Genomic DNA, 22,777 nt, shown 5'->3' on the forward strand with positions numbered 1-22,777 from the left:
TCCTTTGCCATTTATGTTAAACACACACACACACACACACACACACACACACACACACACACACACACATTCAGCATCCTCTACTGCACTGTTCCTCATATTTTCATTATCGATTTTCCCCCTTTATTAGATTTTGATCTCTTGCTGGCTTGTAATCATCTTCAATAGTCTTGGGAAGGGCAGAGGCAAAGACCAAGAGTGACTGCAGCAAGAGAGAGAGAGAGAGAGAGAGAAGGTGGGAAAGAAGAGCGGAGTGGAGATGACAGGAGACGAGCTGACGCTGCCTGTCACAGCTCCATCAAACAGCGTGCTGCATTCGCAGGAGACGTCACATGTCCCAGCGCCAGGCTTCTGACACGTTCGGAATAAATGGAGGAAGTACATGCTAGTCTCATGGTGGTGGTGTTAATATTGTACCTACAGTAATACACAGCTTACTGGTGTCCTAGGTGCCTTTCGCAAAGTGTGTGTGTTCGTCAGTCATTAAAGACCAAACCCCACCACTCGAGCTCCGGGTCCCGTCCCACAAGGCAACATCTACAGTAAGAGTGTGTAATAAATTCTGCAGCTTCATTTCTCTTTATTTCAGATGCCAGCAAAATTATTCACATCTCAGTCAAAGGTTTAGAAATAAGATACAATGTCCTTTAACCGTGCTCAGTCTTAGACTCTCTGAAATGCCTCGGTTAATGTTTCTGCTGAAATGCTCCTTTGTGGAAGTGTATTTTTCTAGCCAATCAGAAATAGTCCCTGATTCGAGCTGAACTCCAGGATTCCTTCTCGCCTGAAATCTTGTGTTATATGTCAATAGATATAAAAGGAAAGAAAAGAAAAAAGAGAGGTAACTAAAAAAATTTGCATAATAGGTGCCCTAAAACCAGAAGGAACATTAGAAGAAGAGAGTACACCAGACCAGGATGAAACACTACCCTCATGGACAGACCACCATGCCTTAAAAGGCACTTAAAGGTAACATAAGACATGTCTTTGACTTGAAGGGTATGAGGTCAAATCCCAAGAAGCCAATGCTCAGTCTTTAAGTACCAGCTCAGCTTTGACCTGGAAGTTGGTTTGGATTTTGCTGACGCGACACACAGTCGTGAACCAAAAGTGTTTTTTTTCTTATAATAAAAGCCACGAAGATTCTTTTTGAGATGGATTATCTCTTATAGCTTTGATTAATGAAACGCTTTATCATTTCTCCTGCAACAATAGGAGCAGAGATGCTAATCTAACGCTGATCCCTTTGTGAGAACGTTAGCCTGGACAAAGAGGACGAACGTGGGCGTTCAAACAAATGGGGGTCATTCAAAGGAGCACGCTGTACTCTTTTTAGGGTAGATATGACTAATCATCCGGGCTGTGACACCGATATGCTCTGACATCATTCACTCGCGCCGTGCTGATAAGGCCATGTGTAGGTCAGAAGTCTAGATTTATCCTGCTTGTATTTTTTGTGTGATTTTTTTTTTCACTCCATGCATGCTCTGCATAAATGAGAGTCGTTGTTACTCATAAATTACACACCATCGCCGCCTAAATGACGCCGCTTTCCTGGTGAGATCGGCCCTCCAAGAAACACAGCGACGTTGCTTTTTTTATTACCGGTGCCGCTACTGTATTTCATCCGCCAGTGTTCGCTCGTTTGGTTTCATTTAAATGTAAATGTAAGCGCGCACACCGAAGCAGGTGATGGATTCGTAAACGGGAGTGGAAGCGGCTCGCTTCGACCTTCACCCGTGCTCATGTGCACGGACCTCCGCTTTTGTTCGCTGTCCTTCTCTGGCCTTGGGTGAAAGATAAACCTAGATCGAGATCACGATAAGACAACGTCCTTGAGGGTGCGCTGTTTTATTTTATTTTTAACCCACAACCACACACTTGGATATAAACGGTGGTTTAAAATTGAAGTGTAAAGAATAAAAAATTAAAAAGTGTAAAAAACTATCCAACAATTTATCGTCAGAACCACACAGTAGAGTGCTGTAACAATAACAATAATCTCTCTCACGCACACACACAAACACGCCTCTCACACACTAATTTATCCCTTATGTGGGCATGAAAGCTTCCTGACGCTTTGTAAAACTGAAGCAGTGCTTTAATAAGGCCTGCTGCTGTGCTACAGAGGAAAAGGAAACGGTCCAGGCGAGATGACAGCTATAACATACGCGGGGAGATCTGCAGGGCAGAGTTAACACCGACCGTGAGGAATTAACTCCTGCGTGGTGGCATTAGCTCCCATGTTGGGCATTAAATCAACGCTTCTGGAGATCATTAAACCCGGTGAGAATGATTTCAATCCACAGGACACACGTTAAATCAACGCTGCAGCGTTCCGGTTCACGCTGTTAGGTTTAGTGCTACTGCGGCTTCTTCAGCTCACTGGGAGGACATGGGAAGGGGAAAAAGGTGTACCGTAGCTCCAGTTCTCATGGCAAAACAGACTGCTTATGTTTCCTTAGTCATCTCCTCAACGACTTTCTATTTCTTCTTGTTTCCTCCATTTTGTCACATAAATGATCGCTTTCTTAAAAATTACCTGGACTCACAGATCTTTGTTGGCTGAACCGCATCGTGGTATGAAACTACAGTAGGGCAGTTATGAGGTTCTAAAAGCATGCAATGTCCACATGGAATCCTAAAATTCACAGCCAATCATGAATTTTAATAAAGATTGATTAGGGAATAATTTGTCATCTTTAATTCAAGTCCTTGGAGAGAAGTCCTTGATGACCTTCTGGTTCAATAGGACAAGTTCGAGACAATTCGAGATGTCAAATTTGAGATGTCAAAAAAGAAATGTGATGCAAAAAATAACAAGACCAAATTTGGGGTTCAATTTGTAATCAGTAGATACACACAAAGAGTAAAAGTTAATTAAAGACAGCTTTTCTCTTAATTGATGTAATTCCACATACATAATAAATGTCCACAACTAAAGTTCCAAAAATAACGAGTTTGTATTTACAAAAAAGTTGATGATACTCATAACAACCCCGCCCCCTTTCGTGAAAATTACACGCTCTTCAACTGGTCCGACTTTAAGCATCCCGCCGCATCGAACCACAAACTCTTAAATTTCCCATGGCTTCCACAGAATCTTGCTGGACAAACGAACGCCTTAAATCCAACCCTGAGTTAATTAATGCAACGTTAAAGCGTTTGATTCTGTACTGCAGGTATTATTGCAACCATGTAAGAGTAATCCATTCATCCAACACAGCCCTACAGGAGTGCTCATTTACACACCGAACACTACTCTAGGTGTTCATTCAAGGCTGTTTTTGCTCTATAGGCTTCCCTAGAGTATTGCATGCATGCATGCACACTGTACATTTCACTGCTGCTGATGGATGCAGATGGATGCAACTTGGGTTCGATCCACATGCAGGACTTTAATCCCCATCCGAGCATGGGTGAGGAGGCACTGCAGTGTGACTCGGGCACCACACCAGGAGGAGGAGGAGCAGGAGGAGGAACTATCGCTAAAATGGAGTAAATGTGAGTAAGAATGAAAAGCCTGTGCGCCTGTTGCATCTCCCCATGCGCGTGACATACTGTATGCATGTTATAAAGCACAATCTTATTTATTAAACAAAAATGCATGTCTCTTACTCTCTCTCTCTCTCTCTCTATATATATATATATATATATATATATATATATATATATATATGCACATACACACAGATTCAACAACATATCCGCATTTGTCCAAGACGTTCAGATATATTACACTATTAAGTGATCATAAATAATCAGCCCCCAAAAACGCGCGTCCTCGTGCGCGCTTAGAAACGCCAAATATCAAGAACTGCTGTGATTTATAAAGACAAAAAAATCATTCCAAACACGATATGGAGTCTTTAATGAATATTTCTCTCCATGATTTACATCTTTGCATGAAATTATGCAGTTTATTCCCATAGTGTGGTGCTTACCTCGACCGCACGCGCACTTCGCGCACAGGAGGAGAATCAGCGCGGCGTCCCAGCAGCGCGCGCTGTCCCTCCGAGCTCGCATCTCTGTCGCCGTCTGCTCCTCCTCAAACTCGCAACATTCCCCCTCTCTCTACACCCTCAGTGAAATGTCCTTCCAAATGAATAAAAGCTTTAAAAGAGAAGAAGAAGAAGAAGAAGATGAGAACTTGGCACGCTGAAGCCGAAGCTATCCGACTGCCATCATCACTCCGCGGCCACAGCGCGAGCGCGCAACTCTATCTCTCGAGCTGCCTCTTCAGACTTTCAAGCGTCACACGTGGGACAGGCAGCCAATAGTAAGTTGACGAGGCTGGCGGGAAGACGGACGTCTTAGCCAATAGCGCGCCGAGGTGGGCGGGGTCACGCGTGGAAGCAGCATCAGCATCAGCGGCAGATGTTTCAGTGGAACGCGCGCGCGAAGGAAACAGTTGACTTTGCAGTTAGCTAGCACGTGCGAGTTGGGCAGAAAGTTGAGTTTAAGTGAACAGAACTGCACTTTTAAACTTTTAAATCTTTAAAGACGGTTTCAGGGTGTACCAGTGGTACCCCGGCATGCAAGTGTAATCCGTTATTGAGGCGAGTTCTTAAGGTGAAAAGTCGTATTGCGAAACGCATTTCCTCATAAGAAATAATATTGTGCTCCCATACGAAGTGTTCATCCTAAATAACATTATAGATGTTAGCTAAATATATATTACATAGGGTAATCAGACATTTTATTGGCACACACAATTATAAACGATACATTTAATAAATAAATTATACAGAACAGCAATTAAAAAAAAGAGAGTGTAATTCAGCATACAAATTTAATCCATTCCGGAGGCGAGTTCTTAAGGCGAAAGGTAGTAATGCCGAACACATTTTCCCTTAGGAAATAAAGTCAATTAAGATCCTCTGTTCCAGCCCCCCAAAGTATTACCAATTTACAACACTATAATCATATTTTTGCATATAAAAACAATCTAAACATTAAGAAAAAAAACATGTAAATATGAAATAAATAGACATTAAACCTCACTTAACCTTAATTTAAGATTTCTCTTGGCACTGGCTGCTTTAAAAACAAACCTGAAAGTGGCTTCCTTTTTGTCTTGTGACTGTCCTTGCTAACATTCTTGGGATCCATGTTGCTATGTCTTCAATAAATCTTGCACGAAATGCAAAAAAAAAAAAAAACACCAAAAAATATGTAAACTCTCTTTGCTTGGCTTTTCACTAACGCGGACAAATTTGGAACGGCCCCCGGATGTACAAGCAACTTAGCCAGCTTTCATTTTAGCTCAGTTCATTTCCTTGTATGCTAAAAATGCTTCAAATTTCTTGCTAAATGTTAGTTATTTCTTAAAGTGAATATATGTCGAGGTACAAATTTACTTAAAATTTAATTGGATGTTTCTTTTAACGGCCCATACCTGAGTGTTATGGAATCTAGCATGTAAAACTATAGATGAAAAATAGTTTCCAGTGACCCAGCCTGTACTAGTATTGTGTTTGTTGAATTAAATGCTCTCTGGCGTGTATTTGTCCTGCCTCTAAAATATGTCATGATTTATTGGTGTATGTTATAAATGAGCATATATTACTTTATTCCAGCTGTTCATTGCTTAAAGAAAAAAAAACTCTGCCTGTAGAATTTATTTTAATTAACTTTTAAAAAGACAATACAGAATTTTTCAACATAATCTCCTTGCTTTTGTGCACACTTTTGTATTATCTCAATAAATAAATGTTTTAGGCTGAGCTGTGAGACTGCAAGACTGCTGTTTTAACTCCTTCCTCAGGGGTAAATCCTCATCCTCGTAGGGCTGCTTTCAGGGGACCAAACAGCTGAATGTCCAATGGAGGAAGATCAGGACTAAAGGGAGGATGCTCTAACACCTGCAGCATGTAGACAGTGTGGGCAGAAGTGTGTGGACGTGCATCGTCATGCAAGATCACAATGTCCTTAAATACAACAGTCCTCTGCATTTAATCTGGTGTTTAGGCTTCAGGTCTTCAATACGCTTCTCACTGTAATGAGCACTGTTGATTGCTTAACAGGGGAAAAGCGCTAATGAGACAAACAGACATTTTAGTATAATATAGTGTGCGAATAATTTTTGACTCACCCTCAAATATTTGGATGCGACTAAAATTTGTGTGACTTATACATAATGTTACTCATGGCTGTTTAATGTATCTATCTGATCGAAAATATTTTTTATACACTGTCAGGGTTTTTCTATCAGTAAGAACCAGCAGTGTCATTATACATGATGTCTTCCTGTTGTGTTAATCATTCAAACACTATTCACAAACAATATGGTGTCACTCTGACTTCCTGATTTGAAAGGAAAAGCATCAACATACAGTTTAGAATCAAATCATAGCTTTCAAGTTGGAATTTAAGAATCGATATTCACAGAATTCAATTTCTGTGAAAAATATATATGTGCTCCAGTTACCACCTGTCAAAACACAGACAAGCTGGTCAAGCTGGTAGATCATTTTCGACCCAACATAATTAACATAATTACTCAATTAAATCGATCAATAAACATTCAGGATTTTCTTATTGCCTTGCTATTGTGTTCTTGTACTAAAATTCGAAAAACACTCTACTTTTCTACCAGCTGCCAAAGATAAATAGTTTTATCAATTAATCAAATTAAATTAATGTGATTAAGAGTGATTCCATAATTAGACTGCTGTTTATTTGGTTGTTTAAAATTAAACCTTTAAGGTATTTATTTTATTCTGAATTAAAAACATGCAAAAATGTTACTTGTTCATATTTCTCAATTTTTTTATGTTGCCCTTTGAAGAGAGTGCACACATTATGTAATTACATTATAGTAATTGTTCGGAAATTTTTTATTTTTTTTCTTAAAGTGTAGGCTTCCCTATTATACAATACATAATGTATCAGCTGAACTAAAGTCCATTCACTATACTATAATCACCTTTACCTTCAGCTCCAACAGAAGAAGAAAAAAAAAACTCTCGTTTGCATATTCAACATGCAATAAGGTGTGGAGGCAATATTACGTTTAGGGAAGCAATTCAAACAGTTAACATGACTCATATTTTATAAGTGATGACGTTTAGGAACACAAAATTTTGCTGCAAACCCAATTATGCAAAGAAGAACGTTCAAGGCGCTGCTTTTTCCTTTGTTCTGATGAACGCTGTAAAACAATTACTGGTCATGGAAACGAGAGGCAAACAGGATTTCTGAGTTTGATACAGTGGAATGATTATAAGCTTTTGCATTTGATTATCAGGGTGATGCCTGACAGCATTAGCAATTTGTCTGATTTCAGAACTTCAGTATGGAGAAACAAGCAGGAGATGTGAAAATGTGCATATAGAAATCTAATGTTTTATCATCCATTTACTGTCTAAATTAAAGTCAAATGCTTCAATTTTTAGATGTTTAGACATTTAATGTTATTAGAATTTGCATGATCATAATCAGTGAGAAGACCAATGTAACCCATGACTGGTGATGCGTTGAAAAAGAGAAAAAAAGCATTATCCGCCCTCATCCTTATACACAAGATCACCTACCCTGGGGATGAAAGTACTGATGAAGTACACAGATTAAGCATAACATTAAAAATATAAACATCCCCACCTAGGTTTTAGGATTCCCTTGTGCCACTGGAGCAGCTCTGACTCCACAAAACCTTTGTTGATAGTGGATCCTTTGGGTGCTGCGGGTTACAACATGGACATCTATGGATTGGACTTGTTTGGATGGCACATGTTTGTCTATGGATGCTCGATTTAATTTTGCCTGCTTGGCCCCATGCATGGCGGGATGTGGAGCACTTATCCTTTTCTTTTGGTCCCCTGCTGTAAAATTTACATGTGCTGTGGATGTGGAAATGCTTTTCTGTTCACCATGGTTGCAGCCTTCCTCTCAGCTAATCTACCCATTCTATAGAATCTTTGGTACCTCTAACACCATCAAGGCATTTCTGTTTGCTGGTTGCTTTTCATACCATTCTGTAGAAATCACATAGGTTTCCATATTCTGTTCTTGACCTGTATTTTATACACTGCAAAAGGTTAAACTACACTATATGGACAAAAGTATTTGGCCAAACCTGCAATGAAATTGTATCCAAATACACAAACTTCAATATGAAGTTGATCCTCCTTTTGCAGCTATAACATCTTCCGCTCTTCTTGGAAGGCTGTCCACAAGATTGTAAAGTGTATCTGTGGGAATTTGTGCTCATTCATTTTGTAGAGCTTTTATAAGGTCAAGCACTGATGTTGGACGAAAAGGCCTGGTTCGGAATCTCCGTTCCAATTCATCCTGACGGTGCTCTGTGGGGTTGAGGTCAGGGTTCTGTGCATTCAAGCCAGTCAAGTTCTTCCACACCGAACTCATCCAATCATGTGTTTATACAGTAGTCCTTGCTTTGTAAACTGGGGCAGAGTCATGTTGGAAAAGAAAAGGGTCTTCCCCAAACTGTTGCCACAAAGTTGGAAGCATAGCATTGTCCAAGATGTCTTGGTATGCTGAAGCATTAAGATTTCCCTTCACTGGGGATAAGGGGCCTGATTGAAACAACTTAATTCAATAATTAACAGGTTTATCCAAATACGTTTATCCATGCATCTTGAATTTAGTCACATTTAATTAACATTTCTTAATATTAGATGACAACAAACCATAACAAATATGTATATATATATATATATATATATATATATATATATATATATATATATATGTATATATATACAGTATATATATATATATATATATTTTTTTTTTTTTTTAAGCATTTATTTTTAAAATGAAAAAAATTATCTGCAATAGAAAAAAAATACATTTGAAAATGAGCAAACTTTGTAGTGTATTTTTCTAGTGTGGTGTAGTGACATTTGGACAAAAAATACTATATCTAAATTCTAAATGCTAGTGAAAAGAGGTTACGTGATTATTTTTGGCTATGCAGTAAACAGAGATCTACAGAGATAATGCTGTATGTTGAGTCTCTGCATCAAGGACTATTGTATTTTCTAAACATTAAAAAAAAGCCTAGAATAAAAAAAAGCATTATAATAAAATGCCAAATTCAAATTAATACTTGACACCCAAGTATGAATAATGAAAAGTGTCCAAAAAAGTGCTCTGAAGCATAGCGTCAAGGTTCCTGCTTTCCATCACACTTTGTAAAGCTGTCTGAGACACACTCATTTCTCTCTCTCTCTCTCTCTCTCTCTCTCTTTCTCACACACACACACACACACACACGCACACACACACACACACGCACACACAAAGCCTACGGAGACGCTCCAACTCCATTCACGGTCAGAGAAAGCGTGATAAAGGGGACCGTGCTGCGGTTTCTCACTGCTCTTGTTGCCAAGCAAACTGAAGCCCTTCATTTTATTTCTCTGAATGCAGTCTGGCTCATCTTCCAGGATCTGCTGTTATTCAAAGATGCATCAAAGAGGAATGGATTTAAAAAAAAAACTTTTTTGTGTTTTCTTAAGCAAGATTCCAGCGTCTTCAACCAATATAAGCAAAAAAAAAAAATATTTCTTCTTATTAACTGAGCAGTACGCCATACAACATAGAGAACATTTGTGAAAGAAGAAATTGATTCTTTGCTGAATCTTTATTTTTGGTTGAACAATTCTGTTTTGATGCACAAAAATGGCATAATGGTGTTACATTTAAAAGTTAAAATTTTGTTTTAATTGACAAAGAGTTTAATACTGTATTGCTGAATACTGATTATAAAGAAAGAAGCATACTGGATTAGTGCTGTCATATTCCAACATAAGTTCATTTTAAAGCTTAGAAGACATTTTACACATATTAGGAAAATATGATACTGTAGGTAAACATTGTGCTATGAATAAAGGCCACTTTCTATATTTTTTTTTTCATGTATGCGTTTTGCATTTCATGGGCATTGAGGATAAAAGCTGAAAAAAGACCCTGAATTCTGAAGGTGACTGAATAAACTGAAACCTTCTGTCATTTAATTGACCATTATCCACAAAACAAGTCTTTTTTTCTATTGTTAATGTAATGTCCTAACTGGGAAAATTGATCTCACACTGAGAAATTTTTTTTTTCCTGTTAAAAGATATTTACTCTTGTGAAGCTATCATTTATGGACACGTGGCTGTTAATTATCAGCTGCAGTTCAATAGTTTTGCCATTCAAGGCCTGCTAAAATTGCCGGGCTTGATTATAGGCGAGGGTAAGGTGAGGTATTATAACAATAGAAAGAAATGTGCAATTAGTCTGGTTGCTTTTAAATGCCATTTGATCCACCGTGCCGTTTACTTAACGTTTGATGTTTTTATTTAAGTATTTTAGTGAAGAAATCGGATTTAGTCTCCCATCAGTTTCCAAATGCAACCCCCCTGCTACTGTCTGTCTGGCATTAGCTGAGTAGCCTAGAAAAAGGCTTTTGTCAAGAATATTATGCTAAAAAAAATTATAATAAACTATTTATTGTAAAAGGTGTTAAAAAATCAGCAATGCTTTGTTATTTAAGGCTGAGAATTAACATGTGAGGCAACTGATCCTTAAAATCAACTGCAATCATCTGACAGCTGCTCCGACTGAATTACTTTTTATATACAGTATAGTGCAAAAATCTTTATCCCACCTCATTTCTTTATAGTTTGCTTTCAGAGAGCCAAACTGTCTTGCATTTTTAATGTAGTCTTAAGAAATAGTTCTCCAGGCTTCCTATAAGACTTTTTTTTTGGCTCTCATTACTCACAAAGTTGTGGCTCTTATTTTCTGTCCAGTCCCTGTACCTGACCAGTTTTAAAATAATGTTTCTTGTTGGTTAAGCGAAACAGTGGCCTATGAATCACTCAAGCATAAAAAAAGCATCTAATGTAAGGGACGAACCAGTGAGACACAGGTGCAGATGATGACAGATGATCAGGCCGGAGATTGGTTTGTTGCTGATGCTGAATGCTGAGTGGTTGGAACAGACAAGAGGGGAAACGAGGTCGCTGCTGAGGTTGTTCCATAAACAATCCATTTTTAATTTTTCATTAGTACATACATCATCATAAAGCTGTAATGTTAAGCCTTAAGATACATGTATGTCTCCAAAAACACAGGAGCTTATACTTTAAAATTGTTTACAAAGGTTATAATTTACATCACATAAAAGAAAAAGTTCAGTTTCATAAATATAAAAAACAATTTAATCATTAACAAATTGCTGTTGTGTAAGATAGACAAAACATTTTAGGACCTGACTTATTGCACCACTTTATCATTATCATTAACTGCAAAAAAAGTTTTACACAAATGTCAATGTTTTTATACTTTTCGAATAATACTAATTGTATAATACTAAATTTTGTATAATACCAAATTTTATACTAATTGAAAGCAACAGTACACTTTCGTTATGTTTTAACAAGTACTGTAGGTGTCATTATAAAAGATTTACATTGTAAAAAAAAAAAGGGTAGAAAGTCTGCACAATTACTAATAATGATAATTTCTCATTTTTAGTTTTTAGTAATAACAGAAGAGGTAGGTGATGCTTTATGTTCTTCTAAAAGTTATGTTTCTGAACAATGATATTGTGTCATTTTTGATAACAAATGTATTTGTGTACAGTAATTTCCTGTTCATATGTTAGTTTTCTCCCTATTATGGGATGTAACCTACATAGTAATTTAGGATTTATGTAGCATTTACCAGTGCAAAAATGTGTAAGTTGTTCTTTATTTTTGTTTTGTTTTTGTGTTTGGAGTATATGGCAACAGCTTTCAAACAAGATTAATCATACAGTTTATTACAGTTATTCATGCCCTACATCAGTCAACAGCCAGAGGTTTGAGTCATCAATCTTTCTGTGTTGAATATAAAAAAATAAACGAAAAAAAAAAAACACATATCTAGTTGAAATGGGGCATTTTTATTGACCGTTAAATCCCAATGTCTAAAATGGGCAAAAGTAAGCCTAGACCTTCGATGGTCAATGGTAATCGATCGGCCTGGGTTTACAGTCACTACTGCTGGTTTGATCGCTGTTATGGATTATAACTCTGAGGACTAGGACCCAAATAAAAACAGTGTGTGTTTACATCCTGTATGCTCATTTTTTTTAACTTACTGTGATTTACTGTAGATGTTAGAAACTGGAATTGGGTGAAGAACCGTAGTTGTTACAATTACCAGTCTTAGTACCTCAAGGGAAAAACCTATTTGTAGAAAAGATGTATTTTATATTTAAGTTATGTTAAAATGTATCTGCCTTTAACTTCAGTGACCTTAATTTGCAACAAAAAATGACAAAAATTTTTAAAGAATTTTAAACAAACAAAACTTAGAAATACTTAGACTTAGACTTAGAAATGTTAAGTTCCCAAGTATTTGTGTTTATGTGTGAGAGAGAGAGAAAGAGAGAGAGCAGCCATGTCAAAAATGTTCTGATTACTGTATATGACTATAAATTTATACTTAATTAAATAAAATTTTAGTTATATAGCACAATATAACATAGAACAATGGACATTGTCACAATGCAGCTTCACAGGAATACACATTCTGTATATAGATGCAATCTTTTTTTTCATTTAGGTAATTGACATGTCAAAAATTTAATCAAAGCCAGTTTACCAAGTCTGCATGTCTTTGCACTGTGGGAGGAAACCGGAGTACCTGGAGGAAACCCACCAAGTATGGGGAGAACATGCAAACTACAGTACAGCACACAGACCTAAGATGGGAATCGACCCCCCTTGAGGTGTTAGGCCAACGTACTAGCTACCAAGTCACCGGGCTGTCTGTGTAAAATCTCATGTGAAAATAAATAAATTATGAGTAAAATCTGTTGAAATTAATGAATTATATGTAAAAACAAATATAATTATTTCCACATGGGATATATATTTAATATGAAGTTCATTAAGCTTTTCCGTTTTTTCAGTTCTTTATTTTTCAAGTAAACACATTTTCTTCTGGCTAAATTTTAAAATAATAATAATAACAATAATAATAATAATAATAATAATAATAATATTAATAATAATATTACATATCTGCAGAGATCTGCATCTTGTATTTCCCCTGCTTCTACTTCTTTAAAAAATATTTTTTCACATCAAATTAACGTAAGCAATTCGGTACTCCATTTTTTTTTAAGCCATTAGAATGATTTTCATAATGTGATATTTTTTAAATATAACTGTTTACTTCACATAAAGTTCCCAGCATGGCTTTTGACTATTCCTGGCCCTTAATTAGCGAGTAATAAAACTTTCCCCCAGTTCGACTCAGTTGTCTGCTTGGAAACTTTAACCCAAACTTTACAAAGGTTCTACCACCGTGTCATTTTAATGAACAATGTATTTTTTGGAATAAAAGTTTGATTTGTTGGATCCCACTAAAGCTGGATGTAGTGTATCTTTAAAAGACATTTAAAAGTCTGGGTAAGCACTAACTGGTTTATGTGTAGAGGGCACATTTACAGTACAGTCTGTTTGTCAAGCATATTGATACTTGATTAAATAGAACATAATGAAACTGTGTCTAAGGTGGTGTATGAGACAGCTTCCAACTAATAAGGTCTCAACCTTCTTTGCCTAAAGTAAAGCAAACCACTTCTCTTTGTCTGGTAGTCAGAAAATTTAGCGGAGGACTCATCACCGGGAGTGCATGCTTTCATCATGGATATTCGTCTCAAGCGGCTCGTTGCGAGGGGTTTCACTGCACCATCTGGTAAACAGCCAGCAGGCAGCTTAATATTAAATTCCCGACACAGAGGGAACATCCAATGTGGACAGGTACTCCATATGGCAAACTCCAAAAGCAGTTTAAACCCTCGTGTTCAATTCGGGTCAAGATGACCTATTTTAAAATCTACCTAAAAGCAGCATGAGACAACGTTTTTAATATTTTGCCCAACATGTAACTTTATGGCTGTCCCATTCCCTCCATCTCTAATTAACACCAGCAGCCTCCGACCATCAGGGCGGTCCCATCGCACGAGAAGGGTCTCCATTTTCCATCTGTACCGTGTATATCACTAATCATGGAGCTAATTGAGGCCTGGGTCAATGGGATATCCATTGCTAAGTAAGTGAACAAGAACAGCAGGGTTAAAAGCTTAACAGCTTTCTATGTCTCTCTCTCTCTTTCTCTGATTTTCAGGACGGATCAACTTTCACCCGGAGCAAAACATCCGCCCGAATCTCTGGCAATACTCAGAGACTTGGACCCAAAGTGGCAAAACGATAGTCAGCACTTAGGGGTAACCCAAGGACACATCGATATCTGTCTCCGTTTTTGAGATCTCTGTCAGGCCTTTGTCTCTCTTGTGTGCTCGGATTGTGCTTCCTGATGGAATATTATAGCTAGCTTTGTTCCTTTTTTCCAGTTCTGCCATGAAAGTTGGTGATTTTGCAGAAGATAACAATTACAGAGTGGTATATTTCATTTACACAAGGACACACCCATGACCATCCCCCCCCACCCACACACTCCTACACACAATTACAAAACATTGCCTAATATAACAGTTAACTACAATGAAAATGTGGTTCGATTACGAACACGTGGTTCTCTCGGGCATCAGAAAACAGGATGCTGTTTTTTTATTTATTATTCATAAGGGTTGGAAGAGACATGCTGGAAATAAACTACAAAACAAGAAGAACGTGAAGTTGAAGTAATAAAGCCTTATACGGTTTGCAGATGACATTGTGCTTTGTAGCGAGAGCAGGGAACAAGTGGAGTAAAATTTGGAGAGATGGAGGTATGCTCTGGAAATCAAAGGAATGAAGGTTAGCCGCAGCAAGACAGAATACATGTGTGTGAATGAGAGGAACCCAAGTGGAACGGTGAGGCTACAGGAAGCAAAGGTAAAGAAGATGCAGGACTTTAAGTACTTTGAGTCAACGGAGAGTGTGGAAAGGAGGTGAAGAGGTGTGTACAGGCCGGTTGAAATGGGTGGAGAAAAGTGTAAAGTGTGTTGTGCGATTAAAAAATATAAGCAAGAATGAAAGGAAAGGTGTACAGGACAGTGGTGAGACCAGCGATGCTCTACGGCTTAGAGACAGTGGCACTAAAGAAAAGACAGGAGGCAGAGTTGGAGGTAGCAGAGCTGAAGATGTTGACGGTCTCTTTGGAAGTGACAAGGATGGATAGAATCAAGAATGAGCTCATCAGAGGGACAACCCACGTTGAGGCCAGATTGAGGTGGTTTGGACATGTTCAGAGGAGAGATGGTGAAAATATCGGTAGAAGGATGCTGAGGTTTGAACTGCCAGGCAGGAGGTCTAGAGGAAGACCAAAGAGGAGATTTACAGTATGGATGCAGTGAGAGAGGACATGAAGTTAGTTGGTGTGAGAGAAGAGGATGGGGTTAGATAGAGGCAGATGATTCGATGTGGCAACCCCTGAAAGGAAACAACTGAAAGATAAAGAAGAAGACGGTTTCAGGGTATAAACTTGTTCTGAGCTCTTCATGTGGATACTATTCTGTATTATGAAATATTCAAATGCAGAGTTTTTCATATCTATCTATCTATCTATCTATCTATCTATCTATCTATCTATCTATCTATCTATCTATCTACAGTATTTGAGACAAATGTCATTTTTATCATCTTGCCTTGTATGGAAGAGGATCGTGTACAATGTGACCTTCCACAAGACCGTAAGCATTCAGTCAAAGCTAAGATTCAGATTTCTATGCCAATGTTCTATGCTTAACGTTACCATGTGGGTGGTTCAAGATCATATTCAGAGATGGAGCACTGAACACCTACAATATGTTTTACATTATATCTAACACTATATCCGAAAACCCACCGATTTAATAAAATGCAAAAAATCTACATCTTCACCTGCCTTGTACTCACATTTGATTTGGAAATTCACACAAGTACAAAATGATTAAAGAAAAACCGTCGTTGCCGCGGGCCTTGTTCCGGGTTGACCTTTTCATTTTCTAGGCTTTAATGTCATTTGTGCTGTTTAGATGCCGTTTGTCTCATTTGCATGTCGGGAATAATAGATCAATATGTTTAATCTGTGCTCAGCATGTATGTGTGTAGAATACATAAAGTGATATTAAAATGCATTCAGTGTGTGTGGGAGAGAGGGGGAAATACATTCTATGCACTGTAACGACATCAAAACTAAGGATTATTGCTTACTAAAGCACATTCGTTTACTTCCAACCAAGAGTCTGTGTGCTAATATATCACTCTGCTCACACACCTCTAAAACAACTCCTGAAGAATCTTCCAACTAGTTGTGTTATAAATGGGACACACTGCTTGGAAACCGAAGAGACACTCCATCTCCACTGTTTTAGAAACAAAGCCCAATTATTATCGATCCCGTTCTCTTACGCGTCTCAATTTCATTTTTCACCTCGTCCCCGGCATCAGAGGAAACGCTAAAGTGAATACAAATGGAGGAGAAATTGTGCCTCGCCTGGGTTAAAAAGAAAAAAGGAAAAAAAAAAGAAAAGAAAGAAGAAAAATCATCTTTAAGAACACGACGATGTGGGAAGGGCAAATAAATCACAGATAATCTTCCCTGACCTATCGTGCTCGGCAGTCCTTTAATGCACGCGAGAATGCAGTCTGGGGACGAGTTAATTGAGAGTCTACAGTGTGTGAGGAACATGACTGCGAATGATACGGCATGGATAACGACACACAGCGCTCAGAGTCCCGGTCGAGGCAGGATCTAACAGAATTAGCGCTTGTGATGATGCGCCACGACCACAGGTCGGATTAGACGATATCTCTTGACTCTATATTGGTTTGGTTCCTCGCTGCCTGTATCTCGAATTTAAAACTACTTCAGCCGCGGCACGACTCTATAGGGTCTGGCGATGAATCAAATCTTAATGTCACTGGAAAGCCAGACATTTACAGAAGATTAATGAAAGCTTTTTGTCTTTTTTGCTAACCTTCTCCTGCCACAGACAGGTTTTTTTTTCTTTTTTCTTTTCTTTTTTATTTCATGCTAAACAACAACTTTTGCTTTCCACCACTAGTATAATGTATTAGTACCTGTGAAATAGCTAGTGATTATTAAATGTGGAGCAAAAATTATTTTTTGTGTAATGCTGATAATTAAAAAAAAAAAAAAAATGTCATTTCGTTGTTTTCATTAAAGCTATAAATATTGCAAATTATTCGTAGCCAGCAGGGTTTGAAAGGTATGGGGCTAGCATTAGTTGACTCTAACTTCCTTTGAATCCTCTGTGAATGGATGACAAAACATTAGTGGAAAAGCTTTATCATCTAAGCAAGACAGCGCTAGTGCAAGTTACAGAAAATAACAGCATTGACAACTTTCAGGGACTGCATTTGGTAGAGTAGTCTATAAAATATTCACAAGGATTGGAAAAAAAGTGGGGGAAAATGATAACTTCATTTAACCAGGACAAGGCTTTGTACAATTCCATGTGCATGGAGTTTGCATGTTCCTCCCCAATGCTTAGTGGGTTTCCAAAAACATGCGGATTAGGCTAATTGTCATTCCCAAATCCCAATGTGTGTATGTATGTGTGTGTGTGTCTTGTGATAGATTGGCACCTCGTCCAGGGTGGCTTGAGCTTCGTGCCCTAAGTCTCCTGGGATAGGCTCCAGGCCCCTCGCAACTCTGCATGCAGGATCAAGCAAAATAGACGATAAGTGCGAGTGAAGAAATGATCTTCGGTGGTAGAACGCTAATGTTGTTGGCTTATGTGTAAATGTAAGGTGATGTATTACCACGGAAATGGCTAAGATCATTTAACCAAGACAATGTTTTGGACTATTCCCAGAATTTCCAATTTTCAGGAAATTACCATGTGGTAGAAAGCTAATATTATTGGCTTATGCATAAATGTAATTTAATCTAATACTGGAAAATAGAATGACTCCATGGTGATCATTTCCCCACAACATGATGATGCTGTGTCTTGTGCCTGAATAAAAAAACATTACAGCAAAAGTAGGCATAAGACTTATTATAAAAAGGAAAAAAGAGAACGGTCTTGAAATTAATCAAATGTCATTTGGGAATCAGAAGAATAGCAGAGAATATATTGAAGCAAAAATACCCAGGATCAAGTGTTTGAAAGGTAAATTCCACCATATCCGCTCACATCCTGTCACATTCCATTGCAAATGTCAGTGCGGACTGATGAAATACCACTTGAAAGCCACAAGGTCGAAATATTACTGGTGTAGGTGTGTGCATTATAGTCTTGGCTTTAAGTATAAAAAGCCCAAATGATTGTCATTTGTTATTAGCAATGCTGGTTGACCTTTGTGGTCTTATTTAACTTCACTGCATTACAAGAAGCTGCGAATCGGATCCGACAAAGGTGCGACCTCCACTACCACCCCCCCAAGTCCCCCACTCCACGCCAATAGATTAATCACCACACTAACTCGGACAGGCCGCAAAACCACAGCCACTTTGAAGTGGCAGACAATTCCCCTCTCGATCCCCAGAAAAGACTTGGCAGCCGTATCTAGTTTCACGTTACCCGAGACCCCAGCTCAGATAATCGGTTGATTAAAACGAGCTTCTTCAGGAATATGAGCGAGTCCTCGTAATCGAAATCACTTCCAAAAGTTTCATCTGCAATTTAAATCTGCATGTGAAAGGTCTCCGAAGAAATCTCGTGCATTTAAGCCTTCAATGAACAAATTACAATGGGCCTGTCAAGGAGGACGTGCAATTTTCACCCAGAAAAAAGTATAATTTTATTCATAGCTTCCAGACCTGAAGAGTCCGCTCTTTTTTCGAACTGCAATGACATAATAACTTTGCACTTCTTTGAAAAGGTCACTTGATACAGATCAAGATACTCCTGCTTTCATATCTCTGACACAAAAGCTTAATAGAGGCATGCGTTCAATGTTTAGAGGGTCAAATCACAACTGGAATCAAACAAGACACTCCAATCCTGTAAGTTAGTCAGGTCTTGAGCTGGTGTAGCCACAAAAAAACATCCAGCCTCTTAACATAGCTCTTAGCGATGGGACTCTTGGAACAACCTGCTGTGCTGAGTAGCGACCGTGAGAACCTAATGGTCCGAGTTCTAATTGGGAATGAAATATGAGTGAGACGCTCACTGGAGCTGAACAGCGAGCCAGGCAATAACTGGGAGACTATGTTTGATTCTGTTGGTGGGAGAATGCTAAAATACTCCAAAGTAAAGAAGGAGTGCTACTTTTAAAAGAAATGAAGTTCATTACCGGTTGTAAAAAAATAGTTTTTATTTGAGCTTGCGAAAAATTTGCAAAGCGCAGGCAAATTGTCATCCTGTGATACAACATGAACAGCAGTTTGAAACGATATGGAAGAAAATGTTAGTTCCAACATTCTGAGTTGGTAGCTGGTTGGTGAAAAAGGGGAAAAAATGGTGATTGAGGGGGAGAGGTACTGTAGCTCAGGCGCCTGAGGCTCTAGGTTGCTGGTTTGGGGATCTGAGGATTAAGGTTTGAGCCCCGCCATTGGGGGATTGCCAAACCCCATACTACTCAGTCACTGCATGCAGTGCCGGTCCCAAACCCACATAAAATGGGAGGGTTGCATCAGGAAGGGCATTCAGCATAAAACCTGTGACAAGTTGTTGTGCGAATTGATGGTCTGCTGTGGTGACCCCTCGATGAGTGCAGCTGAAAGACTACAGTAGCAACAAGAAAAAGTGGTGATTATATAAATTTGTTAAACACAAAAAAGCCAGTAATCCGAAAGGAAAATGATGGAGAATTACTTTGATGGAGAATGGAAAATTACTTTTTGGCCCGCAATCATGTTTGTTTGAACAAACAAACAATAACCCAGGTCACCGCCTTGTTTCCTGACCATTCCTGAACTGTTTTTGAAACACACCTCTCCAAGGCATCAACCTTCACATCTGGCCTGAAAGTAATTAGCTGTAAAGCTAAATCAATAGAACAAGCTCAGACATAAAGAATTGGTTGGTTACTGTATGTCGGGGTTTCACATGCGGTTCCTTGGGGCTACGATCCATAAAATAATACTCCTGCTAATAAATTTATATTTATAGGAGCCTTCCAAAGCCCAAGGATGTATTACAAGGAATAATGCAAAACAAAATAAATGGAAGCAGTTCAAAAGAAAAGCGAAAATAAAAGTTGTTCATTTTTGTTCAGAACACACCATCATAGAGAGAGAAGCAGACCACAGACTGGGAGCTTCATAGCGGAAGGAAAGTTTACTCATGTTGCTTGTTACATGGCTTTACTTCTCTTGGAGCTTGAGCAGCAGAGATTTTTTTCTTCTTCTTTTTTTTTTTGTCTGGAGAAAACACATGATCAAACTCAGCCACACGATAACCAGCTTATCTTCTAATCAGTTCATGCCAGTCATTAAACGATGCTTGTTTTACAGCTAGCGGGTATCGCTTGCATGACGTCGGTGTGATGTTGCGTGATCATGGTGCTGTGTCTGGTGCAACAGCTGCCATGGGGACTCGATCAGACCTGCAGTCAATTATTCACCAAACAGCACGTTCACAAAGATCTCAGCACCAAGCCTGGGTAGGATTCCTTGCCTCATCAAAGTGCAAAGATGAAATTAAATGTGGGGGCGAGAAGTCAGGGTACAGTGGAAGTTTTAAGACATTTCGACATTTCTTTTCTTAATAAGTGTGACATTGTGATACAAATGAGGTCTGAATCAGGATGGCGTTTTGTTTTGTTTTTCAGTGGTGAACATACAGGGGATTTCTCACATCATTAAAAAACATTATGGCAAAACGGCGATGACATTTTAAATTATGTATCACCATACTCATTTGGCATTTTTAAAGACAGACAGATAAACAAAAATGGATTACTTACAGTTTTTGGAAATTTTAACATTCTTTGTTCTCTGTTTTACATTAAACATTAAAAATAACTTTTTTTACTCTCTACTTTATTACTATTTCTCTACTTATCTGTCTAATTGAGAACAAGAGAATGTGAGATAACATGGAAAAGAAACATTCCGCTGTTTTAGTGTTCTAGATCTTTTTGAATTACATTTTTGAAGTGGCTTCCAGTGCACACAAACATAATTGCATATAAACTGTTTTAAATACAGCAAACAACAATCAAAGAGCAGAAAAGAAATATACAATAAATTACACATATATTGTACATCTTGCACCGTTTACAGATTAATTTTGTAATATAAGTTCAAGATATTGCACATAAGTGTATGCGCTAAAAGATGCGCTACTTTTCAGGCACATACCTTTATACGAAGCCAACGTTTGCCTCATTAGTGCAGTTCATCTCGGCTTTTCTACTTCCCTGTGTGTGCGTGTGTGTTTTGTACAGTAGAAAACAGTTCATCTGTTTCTCGCTATCTGATTTGCGAGCTTTATTACAAGCAGCTATGGTGTTTGGAATTTCTAGTAAATTTTGCAATATATTATTGTGCTCCAACCTGTGTATTAGGTTTGATACTGTAGTGAGTGCTATTCTGGGAAAATAGTTACAGTACTGGCCAATATCTCTGCATAAAGGAACTTGGCTGTAACAAAATAGCTATGCGTGGTTGTTTGCAGGTTGGCGGCGGGCATGCAGTATCTGTAAGCAACTTACCTTAAGGAGATTTATAATTCGTAACACTTTCCATGCATTTATCAGTTCCATATACCATTCCATATGTTCCAGCATACTTGATGATGTGGGGACTTTTCATGTTTCTTACTTACCAGTTAAAATGTCAAACTTCAGATCCAGACAGAGATGCTAGAAGCCTCAGTTACTATCTCCTCAAATTAGCTTTTTAACTACCATCAATCACAGGTAAGATATAAGCCAGGTGTTCCACCTCTCAATCCAGCACGGAGCCCTGGGATCAGAGAGGCCGCTGAGAGTTATCGCCCTCCAGATATCAATTCGTCTAAATCAAGGACAAGGCTATCTAGAGAAACTGTAGACCTTCGCTTGTCCCTGCCGTCAGTCACGGCGTCCCTTTTTTCTCGCCAGCATATCAATCATTAAATCAATACGATAGAGTCGTGGCCGCAAAGCGCACAAAATAATGACGCTCGCTGTCAGCTGTATGTTGGCCTAAATGTGGGGGAAGGATATTGATGAGGCACATGTAGAGCATGAAGTAAGACTAAGCCTCTGAGTAAAATTTACTGTAACACAGTGCAGCCTCTTAAACAAAAAGAAAATTTGATGATAAATGACAAGAGTTTTCTAGTTTGAAGAATATTTGTGTGATGTGCTTTGATGTTATTTTCTTCTTGTCTCTCAGCACCATGTTGAGTGAGCATAATTATTCTGTTTATTATGTTTCTTGATCAGATGTTATTTATGATACAAAAAGGTCTGTAGCTAAACCAAATTTCTTAGCTGTAGCTTCATAGTATTTCAGTCTCTGTCTTCCAATTTGTATGAAGTAGTGTGTCTTTGTCATAGAATTAAAATCCAATATTATGTTTGTGGAACAAATGTCTTCTCCCCCTGTAAATTGGGAATCATAGTGGCCCTCAAACTGAACCCTGCGGGATGCCGTGTGGCATTTTTTTGTAGGACTTGAAGGTTCTGAAGAATTTCTGTTAGCAACAAAATGTTAAATTTCACACAAAATACTTCCTACAAAGATCTCTATATTTATTTACTACTGGTTCTTTTAATGCTTGAACATTAATGAGTAGTTTATGGCTATGAATTTTTATTCACGTCACCGTCTTCGTACATTGGTTTTATATTTGGTTAAAGCTACATGTAATTTGTTATTTGTTAATTGATAATTTGTTGTGTGTTGTTGCTTTATGCTTACTTTTCTATTATTAAAAGAC

General features: G+C 38.2%; 1 protein-coding gene across 3 annotated transcripts in view; it reads right to left on the reverse strand.

The window, feature by feature from the left end:
• The window catches only part of unc5db (unc-5 netrin receptor Db), a 175,904-nt gene extending 171,696 nt beyond the window's left edge, over positions 1 to 4,208 (reverse strand). For all 3 annotated transcript variants that reach the window (XM_053480677.1, XM_053480676.1, XM_053480675.1), the window contains exon 1: positions 3,945 to 4,208. In XM_053480677.1, the coding sequence (XP_053336652.1) occupies positions 3,945 to 4,026 (82 nt within the window). In that variant the 5' untranslated portion in view covers positions 4,027 to 4,208. The remainder of the gene's footprint in view (positions 1 to 3,944) is intronic.
• Between the last annotated feature and the right edge of the window lie 18,569 nt (positions 4,209 to 22,777).

This window comes from Clarias gariepinus, chromosome 21 (genome assembly GCF_024256425.1).
Source record: "Clarias gariepinus isolate MV-2021 ecotype Netherlands chromosome 21, CGAR_prim_01v2, whole genome shotgun sequence".
Lineage (NCBI taxonomy): Eukaryota > Metazoa > Chordata > Actinopteri > Siluriformes > Clariidae > Clarias > Clarias gariepinus.